General features: G+C 35.4%; 4 protein-coding genes across 5 annotated transcripts; 3 read left to right on the forward strand and 1 right to left on the reverse strand.

The window, feature by feature from the left end:
• Window positions 1-1451: 1451 nt before the first annotated feature.
• Window positions 1452-8934, forward strand: LOC145614142 (transcription factor bHLH81-like). Its single transcript, XM_081669142.1, has 5 exons — window positions 1452-2055; window positions 2330-2470; window positions 2582-2647; window positions 8005-8073; window positions 8346-8934. Exons 1-5 carry the CDS (start codon window positions 1507-1509, stop codon window positions 8391-8393), a joined length of 873 nt encoding a protein of 290 aa, XP_081525268.1. The 5' UTR covers window positions 1452-1506; the 3' UTR covers window positions 8394-8934.
• A 906-nt stretch (window positions 8935-9840) lies between these two features.
• LOC145614413 (lysM domain receptor-like kinase 3) lies at window positions 9841-13549 on the forward strand. Of its 2 annotated transcripts, none has more exons than XM_081669466.1 (2): window positions 9841-12115; window positions 13063-13549. In XM_081669466.1, exon 1 carries the CDS (start codon window positions 10127-10129, stop codon window positions 11372-11374), a length of 1248 nt encoding a protein of 415 aa, XP_081525592.1. In that variant the 5' UTR covers window positions 9841-10126; the 3' UTR covers window positions 11375-12115; window positions 13063-13549. The 2 variants fall into 2 exon arrangements, with proteins under 2 accessions (XP_081525592.1, XP_081525594.1); XM_081669468.1 differs by having other exon boundaries at window positions 12968-13072.
• Window positions 13550-13717: 168 nt separating this feature from the next.
• Window positions 13718-15444, reverse strand: LOC145615268 (uncharacterized). The gene is made up of 2 exons (XM_081670331.1): window positions 14290-15444; window positions 13718-14202 (listed from the first exon to the last, which is right to left on the reverse strand). Exons 1-2 carry the CDS (start codon window positions 15442-15444, stop codon window positions 13867-13869), a joined length of 1491 nt encoding a protein of 496 aa, XP_081526457.1. The 3' UTR covers window positions 13718-13866.
• A 4600-nt stretch (window positions 15445-20044) lies between these two features.
• On the forward strand, window positions 20045-23118 carry LOC145615185 (uncharacterized). Its single transcript, XM_081670257.1, has 2 exons — window positions 20045-20315; window positions 21088-23118. Exon 2 carries the CDS (start codon window positions 21170-21172, stop codon window positions 22712-22714), a length of 1545 nt encoding a protein of 514 aa, XP_081526383.1. The 5' UTR covers window positions 20045-20315; window positions 21088-21169; the 3' UTR covers window positions 22715-23118.
• The last annotated feature ends 2829 nt before the right edge of the window (window positions 23119-25947 follow it).

Here is a 25947-nt window from a genome sequence, read left to right on the forward strand (position 1 = left end):
CTTGTAATGCCTGGGTTGTTTATTGAGTTTAACACACTTAAATCTTGAAATCAAATTTTATGAATGGCAAATTTAGCATACCATTGATAATAGTAGTATATGTTATAGAATTATACTTCGTATGAGATAAAATAACGATGTAATATCTATAGTTTCATTTGTAAAATACATGTATGTTATTCTGTTTGATACCCATGAATTAAAGATCATTCAAAAATTATAAATTTCTAAATTTTATTCAACTTTTTAAAACAAATTTTATGGTATAATTAAAAATAGGTAATTTCAATTTTAACACCTCACAAAAATCCGAAAATGGTTTTTAACATCCCATAAACAAAATTGATTTTGACACCAGACAAACTTACAAAAAAATGGGTATTACCACCACTTAACAAATTTCGTTTAAGAATTCCGTTAAGTGTGGTAACACATGTCACCATTTTATTTGTTTAAAGAAAGAAAAGAATTTTTTAATTTTTTTAAAAAAACCTAAAACTATCCTAACCACCACCACAACGCCACCACCGCCCTCCCCCCAACCCACCACTGCCCTCCCCGAACCCACCACCGCCCTCGCCGAAACCCTACTTTTTAATGGCTCAAATTAAAACCCTAATTTATTAATTGACAAAATAAGCAAATCCCACAAACCCTAGAAATTAAGATCCCAAACTGAATTGAAGTCCTAAACTCTAATTTGAATTCCTAACTATGTTAATTAATGAATTGAAGTAAATTAAAAACCCAAAACCAATTAATTAGACAAAGAAGTAAAACAATAGCTTAAATCATTACCTGGTTCAGTGAGAAATTGTGTTGAATTGCTCAAATTATTTATTTTTTCTCTTGAATTTTTGGATGAGTTTAAAGAGAAAATAATTGAAGGACGAGAGAATTGAGTGAAAATCCATAAGAGTGGGCCCACAAACAGGCTCAATTGACGGAAACCGTTTATGGGTAGTGCTAGACAAACTTTTATCAACTTACGGGTAGTTCTTAACAATTCTTATACTACCTCTGTCTCTTACGTGCAACAATCTATTTTTAGGATAGTTCTACACAAATTTTCCATAAAACTATGAAGTATTAATAATCTAGCTTAGAATATGAGGTACTTTATGCGAATCACTACATAAGGTGACACTCGCCCCTCACTTATAAACCAAACAATTGGTACGTGTATCCCACGCTCATGGGTTGCGAGTAAGAAACACCAAACACTTAGATCCTAATTCATTAATCACAAGATCATTTCATTGTCATTTTCCACTCAAAACGACATCGTTTTAACCCAACACCCATTCTCACTCCTCACGCGCCAAACCTCACCTCCTTTCTTCTTCCTCCTCCTCTTATCCTCCATTTATTTATTTAATTAAATAATTTATTATTTTGTGAAAATAAAAAAGCAAGTGGACTTCTCACTGTACCCAAAAGCTACTAACTTTGAGATAGAGAGAGAAAACCCAAAAAAAAAAAAAAAAAAAAACAGAGCACCAAGATATGCAAGACACAGCTGGCGGCGTTGGCGGCGGAGGTGGTGGTGGTGGTGGAGGAAACGAGTTGACTCGGGCTAGTGGGCTAGCTCGATTTCGTTCAGCACCAGCAACATGGTTAGATGCACTTCTAGAAGATGATGATTCGTTGAAACTTTCAGGCTCACATAATACCCACCAAGGTGGGCTAACCCAACTCCTCACCGCCGGAACCAACACTTCTTCTTCTTCAGCTGCTGGGCCCGGCCCAATTCCGGTGTCTCGGCCCAATACTTCCTACAACATCTCACCGGCTGATCCGGGGTTCTTTGAGGGTGGTGGTGGTGGTGGGGCCCAACCGCCGGTGGCGTTTCAGAGGATGAATAGTTCTCCGGCGGAGTTCTTGAGTGCGAATATTGATGGGTATTTCTCGAGTTTTGGGATTCCTTCGAATTATGATTTTGGTGGGGGTGGAAGTGGGGGAGGAGGAGGAGGAGGATCTTCTGTTGATGTTTCTGGTAAAAGATTGAGGGAGAATGATTCAGAGCAACACTCGCCTAATTTCTCATCTCATAGGGTAATTTTTTAATTTTGATTTTGATTTTGGTTTTCTCTCTCTTCTTTTTGGCTTTTGTTAATGGATTCAAGTGGGATTTGTTTATGCAATGGCTTTTAATTGGGGTTGGATCAAGTGGGTATTTATTTTTTTCTAGTTTTGTGGAATTTTATGATTTCTTTTTTAGTTTTTTGGTGAAATTTGACTTTGGATATGGTTGTTTGTGGAATTTTAGAAAGTGAATCGGTTTGATTGGATATTGATTTTGTTGATAACTTGACTTTGGGAATTGTAGAGAGGGGAGCAAAGTGGGCAATTGAGTACAGCAAGTAGCTTGGTGGAGATGGAAATGGAGAAGCTGTTGGAGGATTCAGTACCTTGTAGGGTTCGGGCGAAACGGGGTTGTGCTACCCATCCTCGTAGTATTGCTGAGAGGGTAAGATATTGATTTCCATCCTTTCAATTGGATGGTCTGTGAATATATGAAGCTCCATAGCAGTTGTGTGATTGTTTGATCTTTATTTTTTTGCTTATTTGATTGGTTTAGGTTCGAAGGACGAGGATTAGTGATCGTATAAGGAAGCTTCAAGAGCTTGTGCCCAACATGGATAAGGTAGGGTCTTGCTATTCATAGCAACAGTACTGATGATCTGTAAGTTTTGCTAAGATTCAGAAAATGCAAACGTTGTTGTATGTTTGATCACCTTGTTTGTAGTCATTTGTCTGTGTTTTAGTATCTAATCTCATCGTGCATCATAAGATTGTTGCTTTCCCGAGGTTATGTTGGGTAAAGAGGGATGTTGTAACCTATTGATTAAGTGTCAGGGGCAGTAAATTGTCAAAATACTTCACTAATGAAGTTATTTGATTCATATTACATGTATACATCATGCTTTGACTATTGGTATTAGGTCATTGTCTTGCTAGCTTGTGATGCTCTCAAATCCTTGTTTTTCATAGTTTCATGAGATTGCTACTTCCAACTATTTTTTCTTTCCGCATGTGTACAAAATTAATTAATGGATGATATGAAATGAAAATTGCCAGCTGCTGATACATTGGAATTTTATTATAATTTCTTACTTATTCATGTTATCCTATATTCTGTGTGACACTTTCTTTAAAAATCATCAATCTTATCTTTCATACTATTCATATGAAAGTTAATGCCAAATTGTATGCATATTATGCACGAGAACTTCAATTCAGTACATTCTCAACAATACTTCCGAAATGACAGGTTATATAGATCTGTGAGTCGAAGGACCTCTCTGATTAGACTGCTCAATGGAATTGGTGGATCAGATTTGGACATTCTGAATCCCATCTTTTTGAAAACTATAGCAGCAGTAGAATTTGTATACTTAATTACTTGTATTAGAGGAGATAGAGGCTAAACATGCTTTGCACTGGTTGACCATGGGTTTGCTTGGGTCTTTGGCTCTTTGCCCTTTCCTTCTTGTCTTCAGCTCCTGAAAGAGAGTGGTCATGTACCTTTGGTATACGTTTCGTGGGCTCTGGTTCAGACATCTTGCTTTGAGGTCAAAACTTGAGACTTGGAAGTGACTATAACATGAAAAACTACCATCTCATTATTATTATTACTACATAGGAGTAGCTGATTTTGAGGGTACTGGAGATAGACCTGAACAGATTTTCAATATAGGAATACGACAGTATATATTTCAAACTTTTCAATTATTAGACCATGGTAACATTGTATTACCTTTATAATTATTTATTACCCCATAATCCATTCTCCCCTTGCTGAATATGCCTTAAATGTAACACAAACTAGATTTGAGGCAACTATGGATTTCTTAATTTAAAAGCTTGTATTTGTATTAGTCAACTATGGGTATGGCTATATTAATCCATGAAGTATAAGCTATTGAAATTTGGCTGAATCATCTTAGAAACTGCTTAGAGAAATAGAGCTATGATGCTTATTCTTTGGGCTTAAAGTTGCTATTAGTCAGCACAACACGAGTAGAGTATGGACATGGGTATGATTTTTAGTTGCGAAGAAAAATATGGACTTGAAAATTGGTCGGAAATGATACTTACCTTCTTCAAACTCTACAAACCTATTTTCCACAAAAAAAAAAAAAAAAAAAAAAACCTAGCGAACCTTGTTTACCATGCATCAATCTCTCTATTTAGCCAGAATACTCAATTTATACTGGTAACAAAACTTTATATCTTAAATGCCATCAACCAACAAGGATGGAGTGACAATTGAGGTAATTTGTTTCCTCTGACACAGTTTTACTTGTAGTGGATAGGCATTTGCAGATTTGTGGGTACTAGATAGATTGGGCTTTCACAGAAAAAGGAAAACGGTAGAGAAGAGAAGTTGATGAGGATAAGATGAAAATATAGAGAGGGAAGGGAACCAATCAAGATCGAAAGGAGAAATGTTATTTATTGGAGAGAGCTCACATTGTTGATTAACGGGATTGTTCTTCTTTATCTGGCAAAGGAAAATATTTATAGATTTGAAGATGTGTAAGCACTCATGTTAAGCTTCACTATCATATTTCAGAAGGGGTAAGGTCTTGCATTTGTAGGGAAGGTTTTTGCTGAATGTTTTTTTTTAAAATTTTTTTTTTTATATTTTTTTTTTATTAAAGTATATTCTTATTAGATTGCGCAGAAATTTTGCTTCTCTATTTTGGGTAGAGATAGGCTGATAGATTATGAAGTCCTTGTTAATAGACTTCTTGAATGATGAAAATTGTGGTGATTTGAGTTTTCATTAAGTCGGTTGGCATGCAATTGAGCTTAGCATTTGAATGTCAATGTTTTGATACTTAGCTGAAAGATGTAGGTGGGATTTGGCATTTAACTGCTGCTTTAAGTATGTATTGCAGTTTGCAAATTTAATCTCGTGGAACATGGTCGTTGGTTAAATACACATTAATAATGATCAGGATTTTAGAATTTTGCATCAGTGTGCTGGAATATGTGCCCTGCATGTTTTCTATATTAAAGCAGTTTCTTCCTTGCACATAAGTAGAAAAAAACTGCTGTATTCACAGAAGCCTTGTCCAAGCTCCAAAAATCTTGTGTTGTACTTCTAGTTCTATATAGTGGTTTGGTATCAGTGTGGTTCCTTGATAGTTGATGCCTTGTGTGCTAGTATTTGCTTGTGAAAGTGAATGTTGGTTCTGTCTACCATCGGTAATCAAGGTTTTCCACTAATATGGTTTTGTCTAAATAGGTATATTTTTCTTAGATGTCATTTGATTTTCTTCTTCATTTGTGACACATCTCTTTGCATGGATTTGTAGTGGTGTGATTGACTATCATGTGGAATCCAAATAGACCTATCTAATCTAACCTTTTCATTAGCCTTACCTACTCTCAAACAAACAATCAACCAAAAGAATTTCCAGATTGATGTCGGTATCTGCTGGTTCTCTCAACACCCTGTCTTGGAAAAAAGTTAATGTATGGTTGGTGCACCCGGGTGTACCATGTGCATGGTGCACCCGGTTAAAAAAAAAAGGCGGAAAGAACATTAGGTGTATGAAAAAGAACATTTAGTTTCTTGAAAAAGAACATCTTTGTTTTTAACAAAGAACATGCATTACTAAAGAACATACGGACATTATACAAAGAACATGATAAAAACTTTATTAAATTTCATGAAAAATAACACATTAACGTAAAAATTCTTTACCAAAGATTTCAGTTTTCCAAAAATAGTTTTTTCTCTCCAAAAATTTAACTTTCCATAATAATTTTATTTTTCTCTCTCTAAATTATTTTCAACTAAAAATAATTCAAGATTTCATTTTAAAATTAAATTTCAAATTTCAAAATTTAAAATAACATAAAAGAACATAAGTTAAAGAACATGCATTAAAGAACATAAGTTAAAGAATATACGTTAAAGAACATACGTTAAAGAATTCATTACTTAAAGAGCATATGAGCCATTTTTCAAAAAAAAAAAATAGAATAAAATAAAATAACATAAAAAATATGAGCCAAATTCAAAGAACATACGAACCAAAAAGAACATATTTTGTATTATTGAAAAACATGTTATCAAACATATATATGTTTGTCAAACACAAACATGTTCTTTTGCCAAACACAAGATGTTCTTTTCCAAACACTAGTATGCATGTTCTTTTTTAAACACTAGCATGTTCTTTTTCCAACGCTAGTATGTTCTTTTTTTTCCCATGTTCTTTAAAATATACCTAATGTTCTTTCCGCGCATGGTGCACCCGGGTGCACTATACTATTTTCAGAAAAAAGTTGGTTATTGGCGGATTTTAATCTGATAAATGGTGCGAGCATAGCTTTTTCTTGGACAGGTGCTACTTTAGGAAGCTAAAATTGTCACGTCAATAGTTTTTTTCTGTGATAGTTGATGCTTGCATGACTTTTTGCCATCCATCTTCTAAACCCATGTAAATTTATCTGGTAGTTTCTTTTTTAAAGGTCAACTTGTGAGGAACAATATCCCTTTTTATTGAAACGACCTTTAACCAAATTTTTGGTACATAAACCTACCTTTTGCCTGTATTCGGTGAAAAAGTCAATCGTTCCCATTATTTGGCAATGATCATGAGTATAAGGCACATGCTTCATATATCTTTTTCTCTCATTTTGCTTTCTTAGAACTCCACACTAAGAGCACTTGTCGAGTTGTCGGATTCAATCACCTGACCTTTAAACTGGGTGGGATGTTCTCAAATCCCCATAGCTCAACTTCCAAAAGTAAAATGAAAAGTAGTTCCAATAGAATGGGTTGTTCCTCACAGATTAATCTTTTTCAAGGATATTATCCTTCTAACACTCATTTGTTATGCAATTGACATCCTCTTGTTCTCTTTATTTCTTACTCCCTCCGCTCCTATTTTATCTATCACTCGGGTTTACACAAGTTTAGCAGAGCTTTTGTGTGGGGTATGGGAAGTAAGGTAGTATTGTCATAATCTAAAGTGGGGTATGGAAGTAGTATTATTACATAAAATTGTGCCAATAGGGTATGAACATTAGTATATGTAACAGTAGGGTAAGTGGGTCCATGAATGGGAAGAAAAACAATAAAGGTATGTCTTTTCCATATTAGGAATTGGTGCAAATATCAAGAAATAACTTGGAGGAATGGAGGAGATAGTTAGAGGGTGAGAGAATATAGCAAACTGGTTTCTGACTGGCTGAAGGAGACCATAGATGATTCAAGTTTCGCTCAAACTGTTTAATAATGGTACAAGTGTATAACAATTTCCAATAGATGTAATAAGGCTACATGTTTTGTTGTTCCCAGCTCTAGCTACTAGATGAAAAGGACCGAGTTGAGATTTGCCACATATGATCACTGTGATTTCATGGATTGATCAACTACCACTAAGGCCATGCTTGGATTGGTGGTGATATATTAAGGGGGTAATTAAAGTCAAAGTTGAAAAAACATTAGTAAGTAGAGGTGTTCCCCTTTCTTCACCTCATACCTCACCATCACTATGTAATTTTCCTTACAATCACACCATCACTATCTCTTCCTTCCCTATATTCACTTTCATTTTGCTTAGTTTGATTTTTTTTTTTTATATTTTTATTTTTAATTTTTTTTTTTTTTACCCTAGTAATACATCTCCCTCAATCTAAGCATGCCCTAAATATATCTTCAAGTAAACTGATATAAGGTCCACAGCATTTCTACAACAACGAGCCATATGACATATCCAGTAATATATTTCAAGATAGGTCTAGTTTAACCAATATTTGTGCATTGGTTATGTTCTTCAATGCCCATTCACTGTCTTCCTTCAAAGAAGATGAAGGATGAATAATTTAATTGATCACTGGTGTGTTCATGAATGCATGATCAATATTGTCCTCAATATCAAAAACTTCTAGCATTATATAACTTGATCATTTTGACCTTTTTGAAGTTCCTTTTAGGGTTTCCATTTCCCCTCATTTGATATGTTATCTTCTTGGCAGCAAACAAATACTGCAGACATGCTAGAAGAGGCTGTGGAATATGTGAAGAATCTGCAAAGGCAAATACAGGTAATTATTGTCATAACATCTGCACTTTGGCAGACTGGAAAAAAGGCATGATTGAGAATTTACAAACTATCCAATATCTATCGTCTTGGCTTCTAATTCCTGTTTTTTTGAAAGAAAAAAAATTCCCCCGTAGCTCTTACATCTGCCAAATTATTCTTTCCCAAATCATAGCAATACATTTGCTCATAACTTAATGTACACTTAACAGAAACAAAGCTGCTCACTTATCTTTATAGTTTGTTTTAATTGACTAACAACTTCCACGTCTGCAGGATCTTACAGAGCAGCAGAAGAAATGCAAATGCGTTGCCAAAAGCTGACTTTGAAAGAAGATTATTGAGCAGCTTCGTTTTTGTTAGTGTACACTAAGTTATGATGTCCCACCAAGGTTGCTGATGCTATTATTCATTGGTGCTACATATTTGCAAGAAATTATTAAGCTCGGTGCACAGGATTTTCCATGTTGCATTGTGAAACATGTAGGATTTGCTCAAGGAAACCGAGCCTCATAACGAGTGTCAAATTTCATTGGCGAAGCCCCCCACAGTTTTTATGGTGGCGACCCTTCTCATGTTGTATAATTTGCTTGGTGAGGTTGTACTTGTTAGTATGTTGTACACAAAGATTCTAGCTTAGTATTGTAGGAGCTTCATAGATTATTTAAGTTTGGGGTTTTTGTCCCTGTAATGTTTGCACTGCACATATGTAGAAGGCGCCCAAATGGTGATTAGATAGAAACATTGTAAAACATTGTCATGACTCATTCGGTTATTATGTACCTGAAGATAATCTAATAATCTTTTGGCTTATCAAGGCCAATGTAATTTACTAAATGATTGGTAAAGTTTTTTGAATCAAGAATTAGTAAGCAAAGAATAATCAGCAGATTCGTTCCTACTTGGCTACAGCCACTAACCTGGTGTACTATAAGTATCAGTCAATGTCTCAATGATAAGTCGTATTGCAAATTCTTAGTTATTCACAGATGCACCTAAATTAGGATTATTCGCGACTGATCCATGACTGTTGTTTTGCTCACAACATTGTAAATTGAGAATAAACTGGCCCTATAGTGGCAAACTTTTTGGAATTGTTCCTAATAATGTAAGCCTGGTCATATTACCCATTACTGGCATAAATTTCGCAATTGGCACAAATACTACTATATTATGCATTTAAGTATATAATATGAACAATTTTGGGCAACACACGAATTTAACTACAATTAACGTTTTTAAAGTACACCGCTCTTTATATTACGGAATAGCTCTTTTTTAAGTGTATAGCTTTCTATTTTGATAGTCAATTACTCATTCTCAACTATTTTTCTTATAATAGTATGAGTATTATTAATCTTTTAATCTCCAACAAATTTCACTTAAGCAATTCACAAAGTCTTATATGTGGCTGGCCACACCGTGTGGCCAACTACTATATGATTTACTTCGCTAGTGTAATGGAGGTTACTTGGTTAGAGTTAAAGGGATTACTTCTTCATTGTTATAGAGTTACTCGATTAGCGTTACAGGGGTTACTCGGTTGGTATTACAGGGGTTACTTAATCAATGTTATAGAGGTTACTTTAAGTGGCCACACAGTGTGACTGGCCGCACACAAGACGAGCTGTAAACAATTTTAAACACATTCAATTTAATCCTTTAAAATTCTACGTAAGTCAAATTGAACTCAAAGAATATTTCGTGGGATATAAGTATCACTTGTATCAAAATCATAATCCTCTGTCATCCACTATTTAGTAATAAACCCTCAGAAATTAGGCCTCCAAACATTAATCAAACAAAACATGAATCATCTCAAAACTCCATGCTATAATTAGAAAGTTTCTTCCAAGTTTCCTTCTTTCTTTTGTCACAGAAATGTTTGACCAACTTCTCCTACTCTGTTCCTCTGTTTTTATTCAAGCTTCAAACTTACCTGTATATTTTAATGTCAAAATTCAATTCCATTCACCAAATCCCAAAATTCTATAATTCCCACTTTCAATTTTCATAATTCTCAAACTTCATAACATAAAATCTCCAGAATTTTATCTATGTGTTTCTCTATGTTCCGATCAAAATCTAAGAACTCTGAAATCATTCAACCCAGAAAATCTACCCAGAATTTCACCCCTTCTGATATTAATTCTCCTTCAAGCAGAAGCAGAAGCCAAAGTAAAAGCAGAAGCAATGAATTCAACTCAAAATCATCCTCAATTTCAAGCAGAAATTCGTTATCTAGTCTCAAAGATTCACTCCCAGAAAATCCTCATATTTATGATCTTTCTGAAATTCGATCTGCTACTAAGAGTTTTCTGCTAAAACCCTTTTCATCTTCATCTTCTTCAACCTCTTGGAAGTGTTTAATTAATAAGAAACAATCAGTTGTTACGCAGCGTAAACTTCGGCGACCCATTGATAATTCGGAGCTCCGACGAAAACTCTCTCTCCTCTGTAAGTCTCATCATGCTAGCTTGGTTAAGCTTAATGGAGCTTCTGTTAGTGGGAATTGTATTTATCTTGTTTATGAGTTTATTTCTGGTGCTAGTTTGAATGATTGTTTGAGAAACCCTAGAAACCCTAATTTTACTGTTTTGTCGAATTGGATTTCTCGGGTTCAAATTATTGCTGGGATTGCTGATGGGTTGGATTATATGCATAATTCTGCTGGATTTAAAAGTGGGTTTGTTCATAATCATATTAAAAGTAGCTCAATTGTTGTATCTGAGGAACCTGCTTTAGTTGCTAAGATTTGCCATTTTGGGACTGCCCAATTGTGTGGGGAGGTTCCTGAGGCAATCATGGAGGAAGATGATGAGACTTTGGATTTTCCGGTTCTTAAACGGGTGGGTAGCGCGGTGGGGAAGTTTGTGGGGACTAGAGGGTATATGTCACCTGAGTTTCAGACATCGGGGATTCCTACGATGAAGTCGGATGTTTTTGCTTTCGGGGTGGTGCTGTTAGAGATATTATCCGGGGAAGAGCCTATGAAGGTTCATGTTGATTCAGACAAGGGCATTTTTCGAAAGGTTTCATTGATCGAAACAGCAAGAGAAGCGGTGGGGGATGGAGCTGGGAAATTAAGGCAGTGGATTGATAGGAGGTTGAGAGATTCATATCCAGTTGAGGTGGCAGAGGGGTTAGTTCGGGTGGCATTAGGGTGTGTGCAAGAGGATCCTGACAGAAGGCCAGATATGGGTCAAGTTGCCGGTTGGATATCTAAGTATTACTTGGAGTCTAAGACCTGGGCTCAGGGTATTGGTCTTCCTGATGGAATCACTGTTTCATTTGCTCCTCGATGATACTTAAGGATTAATGTGACACTGAATTGAAATGTGCTGTTTTATAAGGAGGAGAGTCTTTCATGTCATATATAAGAAATATTGGTGTGGTCTGAAGACAATTATAGGGTATATATGTATATGTCATTTGTATTGGATGAACTCTTGTAGATTAGTGTGGAGAATAGTGTAGTGCATAATGATAATAGCATTATAAGATAGCATGGTGAAACAATTTCTGTCAAGCTGGAAATCCTCCTGACATTGTGAAGTCCCTCAAAGATGTATACCCGCAATTCATACTCTTTTACGGTGTGGAGCCATCACCGAGGCAGGATTGTGTACCTCTCCTCTCTAGACTATGACAATTGCTCTAGACTGTCCTTCCTGATCAAGCTCATTCCCACATGGACAAGGCGACATCCAAGATATAATTACTTCTGAAGCTTTTTGGATAGTTTGGGTTTGTTGATGTTGCAATGAATTTTTTTAGCACAACTTCCAAGCAAGATATTGTTTCTTGGACCTCTGTGATCACAATCGCTGATGTGGAGAGGATCAACCTTGTGTGTCCCATGTGAAGAGCAAAGCAGATAAGTGTTATACAAGTATACGATGATCTCAAGTTCTGCACAGCATGGATGCAATATTAGGTCTTGAATCAGTTCAAACTGACTAAAGAACGTACTTCCCCTGTCCGCATCATCTTTGTTGGGGATCTTACTGCTGCTCATCATGGGACGTTGTGAAAGAGGCTTTGAGGTGCGAATTGAACACTTTTATCTCTTTGTTTATTTTCTTTTCTGTTTTGCTTTGAATATATGTTGTAGCATCAATTTTTTATGCAAGACCTTATGGACCTTATCCATCCACGCTCCTCAAAATGCTAAATCAAAGAGTTGAATGGAGTAACAAAGTCAATATGAATATTGTCTTATGAAATAAATTGAAGTTATTATGCCGTTGCATTTCTGGTTTGTTTAGAAGTACAGCATTAATTTGCAGTTGGCATTATAAACTGAGGGTCAAACTAGAATGGCTTGTGTTATCGATAAGGTGAGACTGCATTCATTCAAAGCCCCTACCCTGCTTAAGGTTCGTGAGGCATATGGATTTTGTTGATATTGTAGTGCGTACGTGTACCTTGCCCTGCCCTTCTTATTATAATTTATAGTTGAAAAAAATAAATGACTCCCAAACTCCCAGGCCAAAAAAAGGAGCTCTTATCACTTTAAGCTTCCTCAATTCCTAATTTTCTACTATTGTTGATTTGTAATAAACCTATATTTCTATGACTCAAAAGGTAATTGTTGTTTTTGTTCTTCAAGATCATTAAGTACTGTGGTTGGCAGCTGAGGACTAGAATAGGTCTTTTAATGTCCCCATCGTCCGGTAGGTTAGTCCACAAAGAACTTAGTTGGTATTGACTTAGTGCAAGAGCTTATTGCGTCCTGGACTCTCTTTGGATTCTGCTGCCTCTTATCCAGCCCCCCTTTTAAAGTATTTTCTGATCTCTATGTTGCTTACAAAGCATATCATAGGCAAATGCGTAATATTTTGTATATAAGTTTGACCATTTCCTGACTATATCATTATATTTGTTTTTTTATGAAGGATTTTCCTATGGCCATTAGGAAGCTGTTGTGGATGATAACCTGATACCTTATCTGGAGTTTGGTATTTTACTGATTTCTTTAACCCCATTACAGGGAAAATGTAAGCATTTGAAGTTCCAACTGAGTAGGGCATCACATCAAATGAGAAGCACTTAACCTATGTAGCTGACCTCCTCCGTTACTCAGAGTTCGTTATGACTTCAAGCTTCTGAAATAATGCTATAGTTACCCGATTTAAGTTCAAACCAGACCGGTGAGATTTTATCAGATAACTAGATTGCTCATTTAAAAAGTGTGGTTTAAGTTGGGGCGAGACTTTGGTACGGGGTAACTGGATCACTTACGATGTCAAGATGTTTGGAGTCTGGTTTTTGTTGGTTTAAGATCCTCTGGCAATTGGATCAAATTTTTTTCGCGGACGTAAAGGGAGTGTTGGAAGTACGAGTACAATTTTTCATACATTATACGAGTACTGTACAATTTGTTATTTCTAGCAATTTTTAGGATTCTTATCTGAAGCTAAATGTACAGACTGACATGTTATATTTCATACTATAATAAGATGCTTTTTTTATATAAACTGCTTCATTCATTTTTGTCATTTTTAGAAATGTCAGTTGATAACAGAGGATGTAAGATTCAAATACATTCAATCCTGAAAAGTTGTACTGCATTACAATCCTAAGAACAAGTGTGATTCTACGCAAACTACTACAGTACTACATTAAGCTTGTTAGATTTTACAAATCAAACAACATACATTCCCGATCCTTGGATTTAGCCATCTACAAAGTAATGACACAAATATATGGACATCCTCCAAGTAACAGCTACCAGAAAGTTACTAGACTAACTTGACTTACAACTATGCATACTTCATTCATCAGCAAAGGAAATTCAACAAGTGTTAGCGCGAAGGCGTTGGCTTAGATAAACGAGATGCCAAGTGAGACCCATCAAAGTCATGATATTCAAGAAAGATGACAATGAGTTGAGTTTCTTCAGCCTGTCATTTATTTTTGCTAGCTTGTTCTTGGCTTTATCCTGTTCAGCTCTTGAGCTTTTTGATGGTGCAGTTGTTGTCGTGCCAATCGTGGTTGTAGTCGTGGCGGTGGTGGTTGGATTGGCACCAGCGGAATCGCTTACCACAGTGTCTATCACTCTTGTTGGCGTACTAACGCGGTCTCTTCCCCTCCCTTCCTCTTTATCTAGCTTCATCCTTTCAAACATCGCCTGCACAATCAAATCATATACATCAAATTCACATTACAAAGACATGTAATCGAAACGAAGAGACCAAGTAAGACTAAGAAGTGTTACCTTGGTAGCACGAGGCTCCAAGAACAGCAAATTACCCAAAACAAACAGCAAAGAAGACATTAGATTATAAGCCTGAAGCATATGAGCCTTATTCCTAAACATGTTACCCTTATGCCCTAGCAAATGTCCAAGCAATGCCAACCCAATACTCCCAACCATTGCCTTAAAATAAACAGGGTAAATCTTACTCTGAACCATCCCAAATTGTTGTCTTGGCAAAACTCCTGCTAACACATGACTATTTATAAATGTTACCCAAATTGCCATTCCATATGCAGTTGCTATCCCTAGTAACTCACTCACACCCATCAATGTACCCAATGTTTCCTTCACTAGAACATACCCAACTCCATTAACATACCTTACTACATCAAACACCACTTCCTTCCCTCGCTTCGCGATATCGATAAACTCTTCCTTCCCCTTCTTACCCTGCTCCTTAATCATATCCCCTGTTTCTTCCACCATTTCCCCTGTTTTCCCCTTCACTTTCTCTGCTTTTTCTCTCACATTTTCCCCTGTTTCTCTCATTTTCTCCCCTGTTTCCCTCAATTTCTCCCCTGTTTTATCCCTCACTCTCTCAGCAGTCTCCCCAGCACTTCTCGCCTTCGCTTTCACATCATCTCGAACACCCTCCGCGGTCTCCTCCGCTTTATGCCCCGCCTTCGAGGCGAAACCTTTGGCTTTTTCCACCACATCTTCCACAACTTCCTCCACCGCCTCCTCGGCCTCGGCAGCCTTCTCCTTCGTTTTACCCCAAACCCCAGCAATCTTATGCTTACACTTCCCAAAAGCATCACATATAAGCTCCCTGGGCCGGGCCCCATGCGGCCCGGTCTGGCCCGTTAGCACATCATGGGCCTTCCCCTTCACATCTTGGGCAACCCCCGCCACCGATGCCGCCGCCCTGGATATCTGCTCATCAACCGGGCCTTTTCCCGGGCCCGGGTCTTTGGCATGTTCGTGGGGTGGTTTGATCAAAACCTTAGTGTTACCGTCACCGACGTCGTCGCCATATTCAACAACAACCGATCTGTGGCCACCCTTGACGATGACTTGGTCACCTTTTCCGCCATTGTTTTGTGGGTTTGGAGAGAACAATCCAGAAACTACAATTGAAGTTGCAATCAAACTTATGGCAATCAAATTCATCATTTTTGCAGAATTATTTTTTCACTCTGTTTTTTTTTTCTCTGTTTCAGTGTTACTGTTAATGTGTACAAAGCGGTTGGCTAAATCCGGGTTTTTAATTGGGTTTCAGAGTTACGGTTTGTCGGGTAAGATTTACAGAATGACGCGTGGCATTAAGGGGTCTAGGGATGTGCCACGTACTGAAGTACGTGTCTGTTTTCTTCTTTTACTTTTTTTTTTTTTTTTCTCTTTTTTGTATTTCGTATCAATCCTTTACACAAAGAAAAAAAAAAAGTTGGATAAGCCATTTTGAGGATGGGGCTTTCTTTGGGTATTTTATTTGGGTCGTTGTTTCAAAATGTTACCCAAATATATTTTTACAAAATAGCCCACTTTTGTCCCCATTTTTGCTTAGTAAAAAATAAAGATCCGGATAATATTTGGATTATCATCAAATTTTTTAAATAAGTTATGATGTTATAATGACTTAATATTTTGAAAATATACACTAAGTCAAATCAAACATTTTATATATTATTATTTGTTTTTGTTTATTTATAAGATGGAAAAAATAGAGGTAATGAGAAAGATGGACTAATATGGAGAAGAGGGAGTACTTTGGTTAATCTGATATATAGATGTTGAAATTGGTAATCTAATTGTTGCTAGACTTACAACTAGAGTGGAAGCACGCTGTGATAAATAAAGCTATGTACTATATGTGAGATTAAGACAATAAGATGCAATAAAATGTTCTAAATGGGAGATTAAGACAATGTGATGCAATAAAATGTTCTAAATGCGAGATTAAGACAATGCGATGCAATGCAAGTTATATGTAGTATGCAATCAGCCAATCCTTTAAACTTTCGATTGCAATTGACAAAAAATCAGATACATATCACACTAGAGCTTTCAGGACTATATAAGCTTCAAGAGTAGCTTGAGATTTTCTTGTGGGTTCATAATTTAAACCATAAGAAATGGGCATAGAAAACAAAGATTCTGTACATAAAGGTGGTTTAGGTAAGAATATATAATAATTGAGATTTTGTTTACATGTCTTACTCAATCCTTTTTTTTTTTAGTTTTAAGAGTTCTTAACCTATAAGTAACATATATAGGGAGTTGTGTTACTTTAAGATCTTTGATTGTTAGCTTAAGCAAGCTCATAGGTTGAATGATCTTAATGGCCTTGATTTATTACTATAAACAACATCAAAATCAAATTCGATCAACACGACCTTTATGATTACTCGCAATAAAATCTTGTTAAGGAACTTACTAAAAACATGAAAAAAAAAAAAAAAATTGGTTCATTAAGAATGCATGCCATGCCCATAGGTAGAATGATCTTAAACTAAAAGCTTTAACCATAGATACACATAAGTCAGTTGTGCAGCAAGATATGAACATAATATAATATAGCGAAAATTGTTGAAAAGAAAGTATAGCTTCTTCGATTCATAAGTATGTAGCGTTTAACATTAACCATGTTTAAATTGACCACAATAATTGTGTGCAAATTGTACACTTCTAAATCCGATCCAAAATATACCGATCCCTTGTTTATACCTCTTTTGATCTGAAGCCTTAGCTATTAGCTTAGACTAATTTGACAGTTCCATGAGAGACAAATTTAAGAAAACAATAATTAATGGAGGAACTAGAATAGAACAGTTTAACTAAGTATTCCCAATACCTAATAAAATGACTAGTACAATAAGTAGGGTATTGATGACTCATAACCTAAACTAGGTATCATGGACAAAAAAAATACCTAAAAGACCTAAAGCAAACCATCCTAAAGAATATCTAAAAATATCTTAAGGGCAACCCTTCCTTACATTAAATAATCACATATTCTCCCATCATATATATTACGAGTAATTGATTCAACAAATCAATCAGCAAATGTTAGGACACTTAAGATTGTCAGTCGAACAACCAATAAAATTAAAAGATAAATTCTTGAATAAATACTACATACTTCCTTTGTCCTTAAATGTTCCCAAATAATGTAGTCAGATTTTATTATATTAAATTTTAGTGGAGTGAAATTGATGAAATTGAAAAGTGATCCGGTGATATTTAAGAGCTTAAAAGTAAAGTTATGGTTTTCATAACATTTATGGTTTAAATAAAACAATATTTTACAAACGGATTAATAAGAAAAATGGATCCCAACAAACTTTACAAGAATTTTAAAAATGATACCCATGAAAAAAAAGCATCTCAATGGCATACCTAACACTTCATTCTTTTCCAATTTATCACTCTATTATTCTCATGTGATAAGATCCATATTATATGTGCTAAATTAGTAATTTATATGCACCTAAATATCAAGGTTAGTCCAAACCATGCTAGCTAGAATTGCCCATATCGAGTGATGTTAACTTACACTCAACTCGTTACATATTTTATTTTCATAGCTTTTATATGAGAAGTGGTCAGAATAATGTGGGTCCCTTTTGTTGCTACTTCCTGTTGTAAGATCTCATTCATGCATAATTCTCTATATAGTGGTCCATAAAACTCATGAGAATCGGCCAGTTCTAGTTAATGAGGTGGGAACTTCATTGTCAATTTTGTCATTGACACTTTTGAAAGTTGGGTCCAAGGGTTTATTATTATGGTTAACAATTAGGTAGTGATCCCCTATTTCGAAAAACCGTATGTAAAGAGGAAAAAAAAATGAGTTGTTGAACGTACTGTTAAGCATTCAAGTTGGTTTATATAAAAGAAAAGATAATAAGGAAAAGACGTACTTGAAATTGAAAATAATGTTAGTAACTTAATTGCAAGAAGTTTTTAAAGGTCGATTTTTAGAGTGTGTACATCACCCCCTTGATGCCTTGATGGGTTGGCCCCTTTCACAGTTGCACACATCTTTTAGAATATGGTTTAGGTGGACCTTATCAAATTGACATTTTAACATGGGGTGGACCATGTATACTCAATACTCTATTACTCCCCCATATTTGTACACAACTTCTGCGCTTGGAAGCACTAGACATTAGACATATACCAATACCATACTTGATGCTACAAGTAAGAGACTATGTGGATTAGCTAAGAGAGGAGGGACCGCTCTAATTGAATAATTGTGATCCTTATGTAGGCATCAAACGTCGTTTTTGGGAAAACATGTAAACTAGTGTTACACAACATTAAAAATAGAGAACTACAGCTATAACAAGATGTAAGTTAGTTAATTACTTGTATATACGTAGTATTTAAAAAGTGATATTATGAGATTAAATTCCGTCTATATATCTATAAAGATAAACAAAAAAAAATGCACTCAAGTTTAGTCAATGTGAAGCGACAAGTCTAACTTTTTATTTTTTGGGTGGATGCGTCATTTTATTTCTTGTACATAGAGCATATTGAAATTGTAATGATGCACATCATTAAATCACAAACACCCCAATTGATTTCTGAAAGTAAATGGAAGGTCTTATGGTTTTACGGAAACTCAAAACCAAAAAGAACACAAGTGGGACATGAATGAAAAGCAATAGAAAAGCCAATGTCACATTCTCCTACCATTTTTCATGTCGTTCCAAAAACCTAAAAGCCCACTCAAAGCTTCACTGTCCTAGATGAGAAATGATAACTTATTACTTTACATGCACCTTAATTACATTTATAAACTTTCTCCATTCTTTTTACTAGACCTATTCATATCACATGTTAGATGAGAAATAAAGCACTTCTATTTGTATAATGAGGGCACATTCTATTCTTGTTATGTCCTAAACATAATCAATCATATGAAAGCATGCAATGGAAAAGGGTAAGGAATTTTCACCCTCATATATCGTAGATAAAAGGATTCAAAACTTAAACTACAAAGTGACTCACGAACTACTGTAATCACTATAATGATTAGCGAATTTTAATCAATCACATTGTGTGCTTAGTCTGCCTTGCATAAAACAATCCTCCAATAACGAAAATACGAGTGTTGCTTTGACAAACAATATTTGGACAGCTCATCTTTACTCTCTCCTAATTGACTACCGTAACTACTCATGACTTAACCGCTAAAAGCTCCCCGTTTTAATTAAGGCCTGTTGATTTTAGCTTAATTTCAGTTCAGTCCAGCTCAGCTCCAATTAGATCAATTTAGTTCAGTTTCTAAAATCCTTCTCTAATAAAATATTTATTTCAACTCGATTCAGTTCAATTCAGTTTAGTTAAATTCAGCTCCAATCAGTTTAGCGAAACTAAACATACAAGTGTCATATGTATTGATAATGAATGCATCGTTGCAATCTTAGTAAAACGGAGGAAATACAAATAACCAGACTACTCCACCATGGTTCGAGGGGAAAAGGTAGAAAAGATGTCACTGTCGGTAAATGTACGGACAGGAAGGCTAGGGGAATGACCTCTCCCCAAGAGAGTGGGACCCACATCCATACCTGATGGGACCCACTTAATTCATACTGCTCCGTCAGAGATGGAGGGCGCTACATGGGCCCCACCTCACCTCTCCTAGTCTCAGTCCCTAGCCTACTGCAACTACAGTATCTCTATTTGTTTTTTTCTTCCCACTTTTCATTTTCAGTGACCTATTTTTCCAAATTTTATTTAATTAAAATTAAATCTCCTAAAAAATCTGGGTCACCATTGTCTCCAAAAGAGGAAAAAGGGGAGGATGAAGCAAGGTTGTTTTGTTTGTTTGTTTGCATTTTTTTCAGAGTGATTATTTTTTTGGAATTTTAACCAACAAAAATAAATTAAAAAGAAGAGAAAAAAGTGGCTGATTTTTTGTTAACCTCTTATAATCTTTCTTGTTATTAGCCTTTTTTTTCTCTGTTTTTATTTTTTACTTGCTTTTCTTTCTGAGAACTGAACCTTCATTTTGTTCTTCTTCACTTCAGGTATTGATTCTCTCTCCTTTATTATTTCTGGGTTTATGTTTTTTAATTTTGTTGTGGTTTTGTTTTTAAGTAAATCTAGGGTTCTGTTTCTTTTGTAATCTTGAATTTTGTGATGTTTATTTTGTTGGGTTTCTAGTGATTGAACTTTTGTTTGGAGTTTTGTTGTTTGACATACGTAAAAAAGGCCTAATCTTTCTTTCTGGGTTTTTTTTCTTTTTGAAGAATTACTGTTTTTGGCATTCTTTGGTGTTCATTGTTCATTTATTAAGGCTATATTTTTGTTGGGTTTTAAAAGTTTGCAAATCTTGCTGTGTGCTGGAAGCCTGGAATATGGGTTGATGATTTATGTTTCATTTTTTAAGGGTTTTAAAGAATTATGATTGCTTTGATTTTGATATTTAATGCGGATTTTTCATGCTGGGTTATGTGCATTTTTGTTAAAAAATCTGGTTAGAGATTACATTTTGCAAAGTTGGAGGATCTTGTTTGATCTTATGTTTCTAAAGACTTAGGTACTTACGTTTGCCACGGGGCGTGTCTAAGTGTTTGTCTAAGTGTTAGACTCGGCTATTTAATGAAAAATAAAGTTTATGTTTTTGTTATAAAATGAAGAGGTCGAGTAACATTGGTGGAATCTCACCCCATTGAAATGTCATTTTTTGCAAAAGTAATAATTTGTGGGGTTAAATTGTTGTGTTATTTTGCTGCTTATCCTATGAATGCTTATTTTCAGTGTCAGATTAGTGAATTATTTCTTCTGCCATTATTGTAGGGGTGAAAGTTCTGAGAAACACTTACTGCGGGTGGTTAAGTGAATTGGAAGCTGTTGTTGAAGCTGAATACTGATAATTAGTATGGAGAAGTGTAAAGTTGATGGTAATGTATCTTTTAGTGGTCACATTAGTCATGGACTCGCTTCTTCGACTGGTGAGAACAAAACAAATGTACAGAATCCTAGAGATGCCGAGGTTTCTAGTGTTTCGTCTGAAAGGTTTCACTCTGCCCAGCACACTTCTGTCAGGAGTGATCTGAGCTCAGAAACTGGACAAACCTCTAATGGAAAGAGGAAAGATCCAGATTATTCATCTGTGACAGCAGAAGTCTGTCATGAAAGTCATACCAACAAGGTGCCTGACCACAATAAGCTACTGAAAACTGATTCAGCATCATCTAAAGAAAGTGGTGAAGTGGTTCAGCTAAGTTCAGTTGATTCTACTGATCCTAAACCTTGTCAGTCCTCCAATGAAGATTTGATCGAGAGGAAACCATGTCTAACTCAGTCACATGAATCAAAAGTTGGTTTTCGAGAGCATGAGTCATCTGCTGTAACTACAAAATCAGATTCTACAGCTGTTAGTTTGCAAAGCTCACGTCATTGTAACTTTGATCTGAATGAAGGTATGGAGGAAAATGGAGCAGAATTCCACAAAATTCCACCAATATCAGTGGTAGCAAAGGTTGGGGTTCCTATGGGCTTGCCTCAGAAACCGCTGCAGTTTGGTGGAGAGCTAGGATGGAAAAGATCAGGAAATATCAGCGCTTTCAGGTCCACTTCTTTCATGAATCCTGAAAGAGGAAGTATGACTAACAGCAATAGAGGGTTTGACCTCAATGTTGCTGCAACAATGGATTCAGAATCTCCTGGTGATGAGACTTCAGTGGACTTCACTTCAAAGCAGCCTGAAAGATTTCTCCTTGACCTAAATTGCCAAAGTGAAAGTGATGTAAATCATCATAAACCTAGTGCATCAAGTTTTGATCTAAATAACAATCCTGTGATTGAGGATACACGGAATTACATTCATCATAATCAACACAGTGAAAACCAGCAGCTGCTCAGAAAAAGTGTTGCAGCTGACACAGCGACTTGTTTCAGAGGAAATGCCAGTCAATCCAATTTTGAACTGAGAAGGCCTTCATACTGGGTTGATCTAAGCTCTATGCAAGGCTTTAGTCACGTTCAACCCCACCCATTTCTTGTGGCTGCCCCGACAGCTGAGCAAGTTCAGATGATGATACCTTCTGGACTATATATCGGAAAAGTTAACAATCTATCCCCTACATTATATCCCCCTAGTCTCCCACCACACCTCAACAATCAGCATAGTGCCGTTGCACTTCCCCAAATATCAGGTTCTGTTCTTGCAGCCTATCCTGGGGCTGTCCAATTCCTGGAAAGCCCTCAAGGAATGAATCCTCATGCTTTAACAAACATGAGACCGACTTTCTTTCCCAATGGTAGTATACCTCTTATGGAGAATGGAAGCAGGGGATTTGGCAACCCAGAGCTTGTGATTCCCTTGAAGAATGGATTTTTCGACCCTAGAGAGAGGCCAGTTGAACAGGTAGCTTTGCCGGCTTCTCAAATTAATTATAGACAGATGGCCTCCTGGAACTAAATTTAGTGAAAATCTTATTTATCTGATCTAACAGTTCTAGTAATGCAATGTACATAAGTGGAGTAGCAGCTAGATTCTAGACTGTTGTAGATTGCTTATGGGAAGTCAGACAACAGTTATAACTGGGATTTACTACACTATTCGATCCTCGTCAGTTCATCTCTTACACTTGCTTCAGATTGGCAGATAGGCGTTCATGTATGTTATTTATTTGATTCCCAGAGATGGTGAAGTCACATTTATTGAAGTTGACTTAACCATAGAATTGCAAGTGTTTGAATCTTGTTCTGACATTGATGTTAGTTCTGTACAGACTACTAGTTTGCTGAAAGTTTGCATTCTTCAATTTGATCTAGCAATGTTTTGGGATTTATTTGATATTTGTAAGCCTTTGCTACCCATGTTTCCTATAATTTTCTTGTGCCTTTTATGATACATTCTTTGCTTATTGCTCTCAAATGTCCGCTTTGCAATTATTCAGACATCAATCATGTCATTCTGAAATCTGAATCACCCCTTTTATTCACATGAAACCTACTTCAGATATGTTCATTGTTTGTGTTCCGTGATTTTGTTGTGAATAGTTGATGTTAAAGCTCACCATTTATAGATGTAAGATGCCCATTTTGTTTGAATGAAAATCCTCACAGAGCCAAGTGATTATGCATTAGCTGCCATTTAGGGAAAAATTAAGCTAAATCCAGAAACTAAGACTATTACTCTTCATAGAGGAAAGTGATGACCTACGTGTGCTTCAAGTTACAACCCGTTTTATTGCTAACTCTGCATAACAAAAGAGCTTATGGGAATGAGGATGTATACTCACTTCTTGACTCCCTCACCACACCCATCTGCTGCAGCAGAGAAATGCTAAAATTTGTGCTAGAAACACTTTGAGACCATCGGATTTACGTTGAGTTTTTGCCTTAGTGAAAAATTCAAAATGGTGACTTTTAGATTGAGAAAGAATATCTTGCTCTATAGACTACAGTAATGTCCAAGGAAGTAGTAATAGCAACCTTAATGAACCCCATAGAATCGGCTTCATTTACTACATTCGTCGATCATGACGATCAATGATCCTGTTAGTAGTCAGCCACTTGATTGGACATAAAAATATGCACCTTGCCCTCAATACAAGTACCAAAAGATGAAGACTGGATTGATATCTAAAGTAGAAAATACACAGCTTTTGATTGAATGCATTACAGTATAACAACTATAATTACCAAAGATTGACAAGGGGTGGACTATCAAATTTCGCAAACTACTTCAAAACTATAGGACAGTAGGATACCATCTGAAACATGGACTATGGCCCTCAACTTGCTGTTTGTCCATAGCTTTCATTGGGCCCCAGCAAAATTGTCAACATTTTTTTTACTCAGTATTAGCTAATGAGAAGCGTTCTATTGTACTCCAATCCGGTATGGAGGGAGCCCGATCTTAGAGATTAACATTTCAGTTTATATCCTCTCACAATTTTATGCATTGATGTATGTGTCACTTTACTATTTCACTTTTATAATTTAAAAAATAAACGAATGTGATTAAGTTGTGAGAGGAGATATATTCACGGATTTTTGAATTTATTGAACTTGAATCTCATATACTTGTATATTAATCCGGCTCGATATAACAAACAAGACCTTTTGTGATGGAGATTATAAGGGAATTCCCACCCCCGAACGATTCTAAGTAGGAAAGTAATGTAGTAGTAATGGTGTGCGGGTTGTTGGTTGACGGTGACGAGGGAGATTATGTACAAGCTTATGTTTTAAAATTTAGTATTTATATGATAAAATGTAGAGAAATTTGGGGGAGGGGGAATTTTAGTAATTTCATCAAGTACTAAAATTAATCAATTACAAATAGTGACCTAGGTATTTTCTAATTTGGTATTGTTAATTTGTTACAAATAGTGACCTAGGTATTTGTAACATTATCATTAATTTTATTTTTGATAAGGTTGACCCATCTAAACCATCTAAAGTGATATTAAAATAAAAGTAGTTTACACTATTTAGATCCAATCAAACAATAAAGAAACATAACAAGAAAGTATAGCATATGTATTTCACCATAAATCCGGTATCTTTTTATAATTTTATGCCCATAAAACAATAGATGAAATAGTAGAAATTGACATTGTTATAGGAATTAGGAAATCTCCCATACAATCATCCAAGTACCGTTTTTAGTATAGATTAGTAGTAGCTTACTAACTTGTAAGTGGCTTACACTATATGTTGGTACTATATACTAATATCTATATATCGTTCATTAGTTAATGATTTATGAATTTAATAATAACATACATTTCTGAGATTGGAAAGTTTTTGTTTACTAGATCTCAAGAGTAAATTATTCCAATTTCCTCCTACAATAAGCAAAAGACAGTGGATGTCTCACTTCATCTCGTACTTTTTTAATTTGGTCATATTTCACACTTTATATAGTTTTCATAAAGCTGTTACAAAGCAGTTACATGCACTCCAATTCATCCACTTCCTTCTCTTTTTATTTCATTTTTTTAAATTTATTAATTTTATTTATAGCAATTGTAAGTATGCTTTGGAATGAAGAAATGAAAGTGATGGGTGTAATTCACTAGTTTTTGCATGTTATATTACGGGGGTGTAACATGTACTTTGGACCATCTTGCTAGCCTGGTTTTCACTACATTTTGAATTTTTGACTTACCTTTATCTCAAATTTACAAATAATAATGAACTTTTTTTCATAAGGAATTTTATTTATTTTTTTATTTATTTTTTATTTATTTATTTTTTTTTTTTTTTTTTTTTTTTTTTTTTTTTTTTTTTTGTGACAATCATAAGGAATTTTTTACATACCCATATGTCTAACAAAACTAAGTTATAACAATGGTCTTATGTTCTATATGATAAAAGTAATTATGTAGATAGATGATTAAACGATGATGACAATATCCCATTCCGATCCCTTTAATTTGTTTACAAGACCGAATGCTTATAATGTACGTAACTCTTTACTAAGTCATTTCGCTTCCATTGACAAACTTGGGATATGAGGCCATTGGGAAGCCTAGCTAGTATTGTGTATCGTCTTTTAATCTAACTATTATCAAGTTCATCTTATTAATTTACCTCTTTAGAAAATTATATCAACATGAGTAATAATAAGGAAAAACTAAAGTATAACTTACTAAAAAAAAAAAAAAATTACATCATATAATTTATTAAACAACTTAG

Source organism: Chenopodium album, chromosome 25 (genome assembly GCF_948465745.1).
Source record: "Chenopodium album chromosome 25, dcCheAlbu1.1, whole genome shotgun sequence".
In the NCBI taxonomy this organism is placed as follows: domain Eukaryota; kingdom Viridiplantae; phylum Streptophyta; class Magnoliopsida; order Caryophyllales; family Amaranthaceae; genus Chenopodium; species Chenopodium album.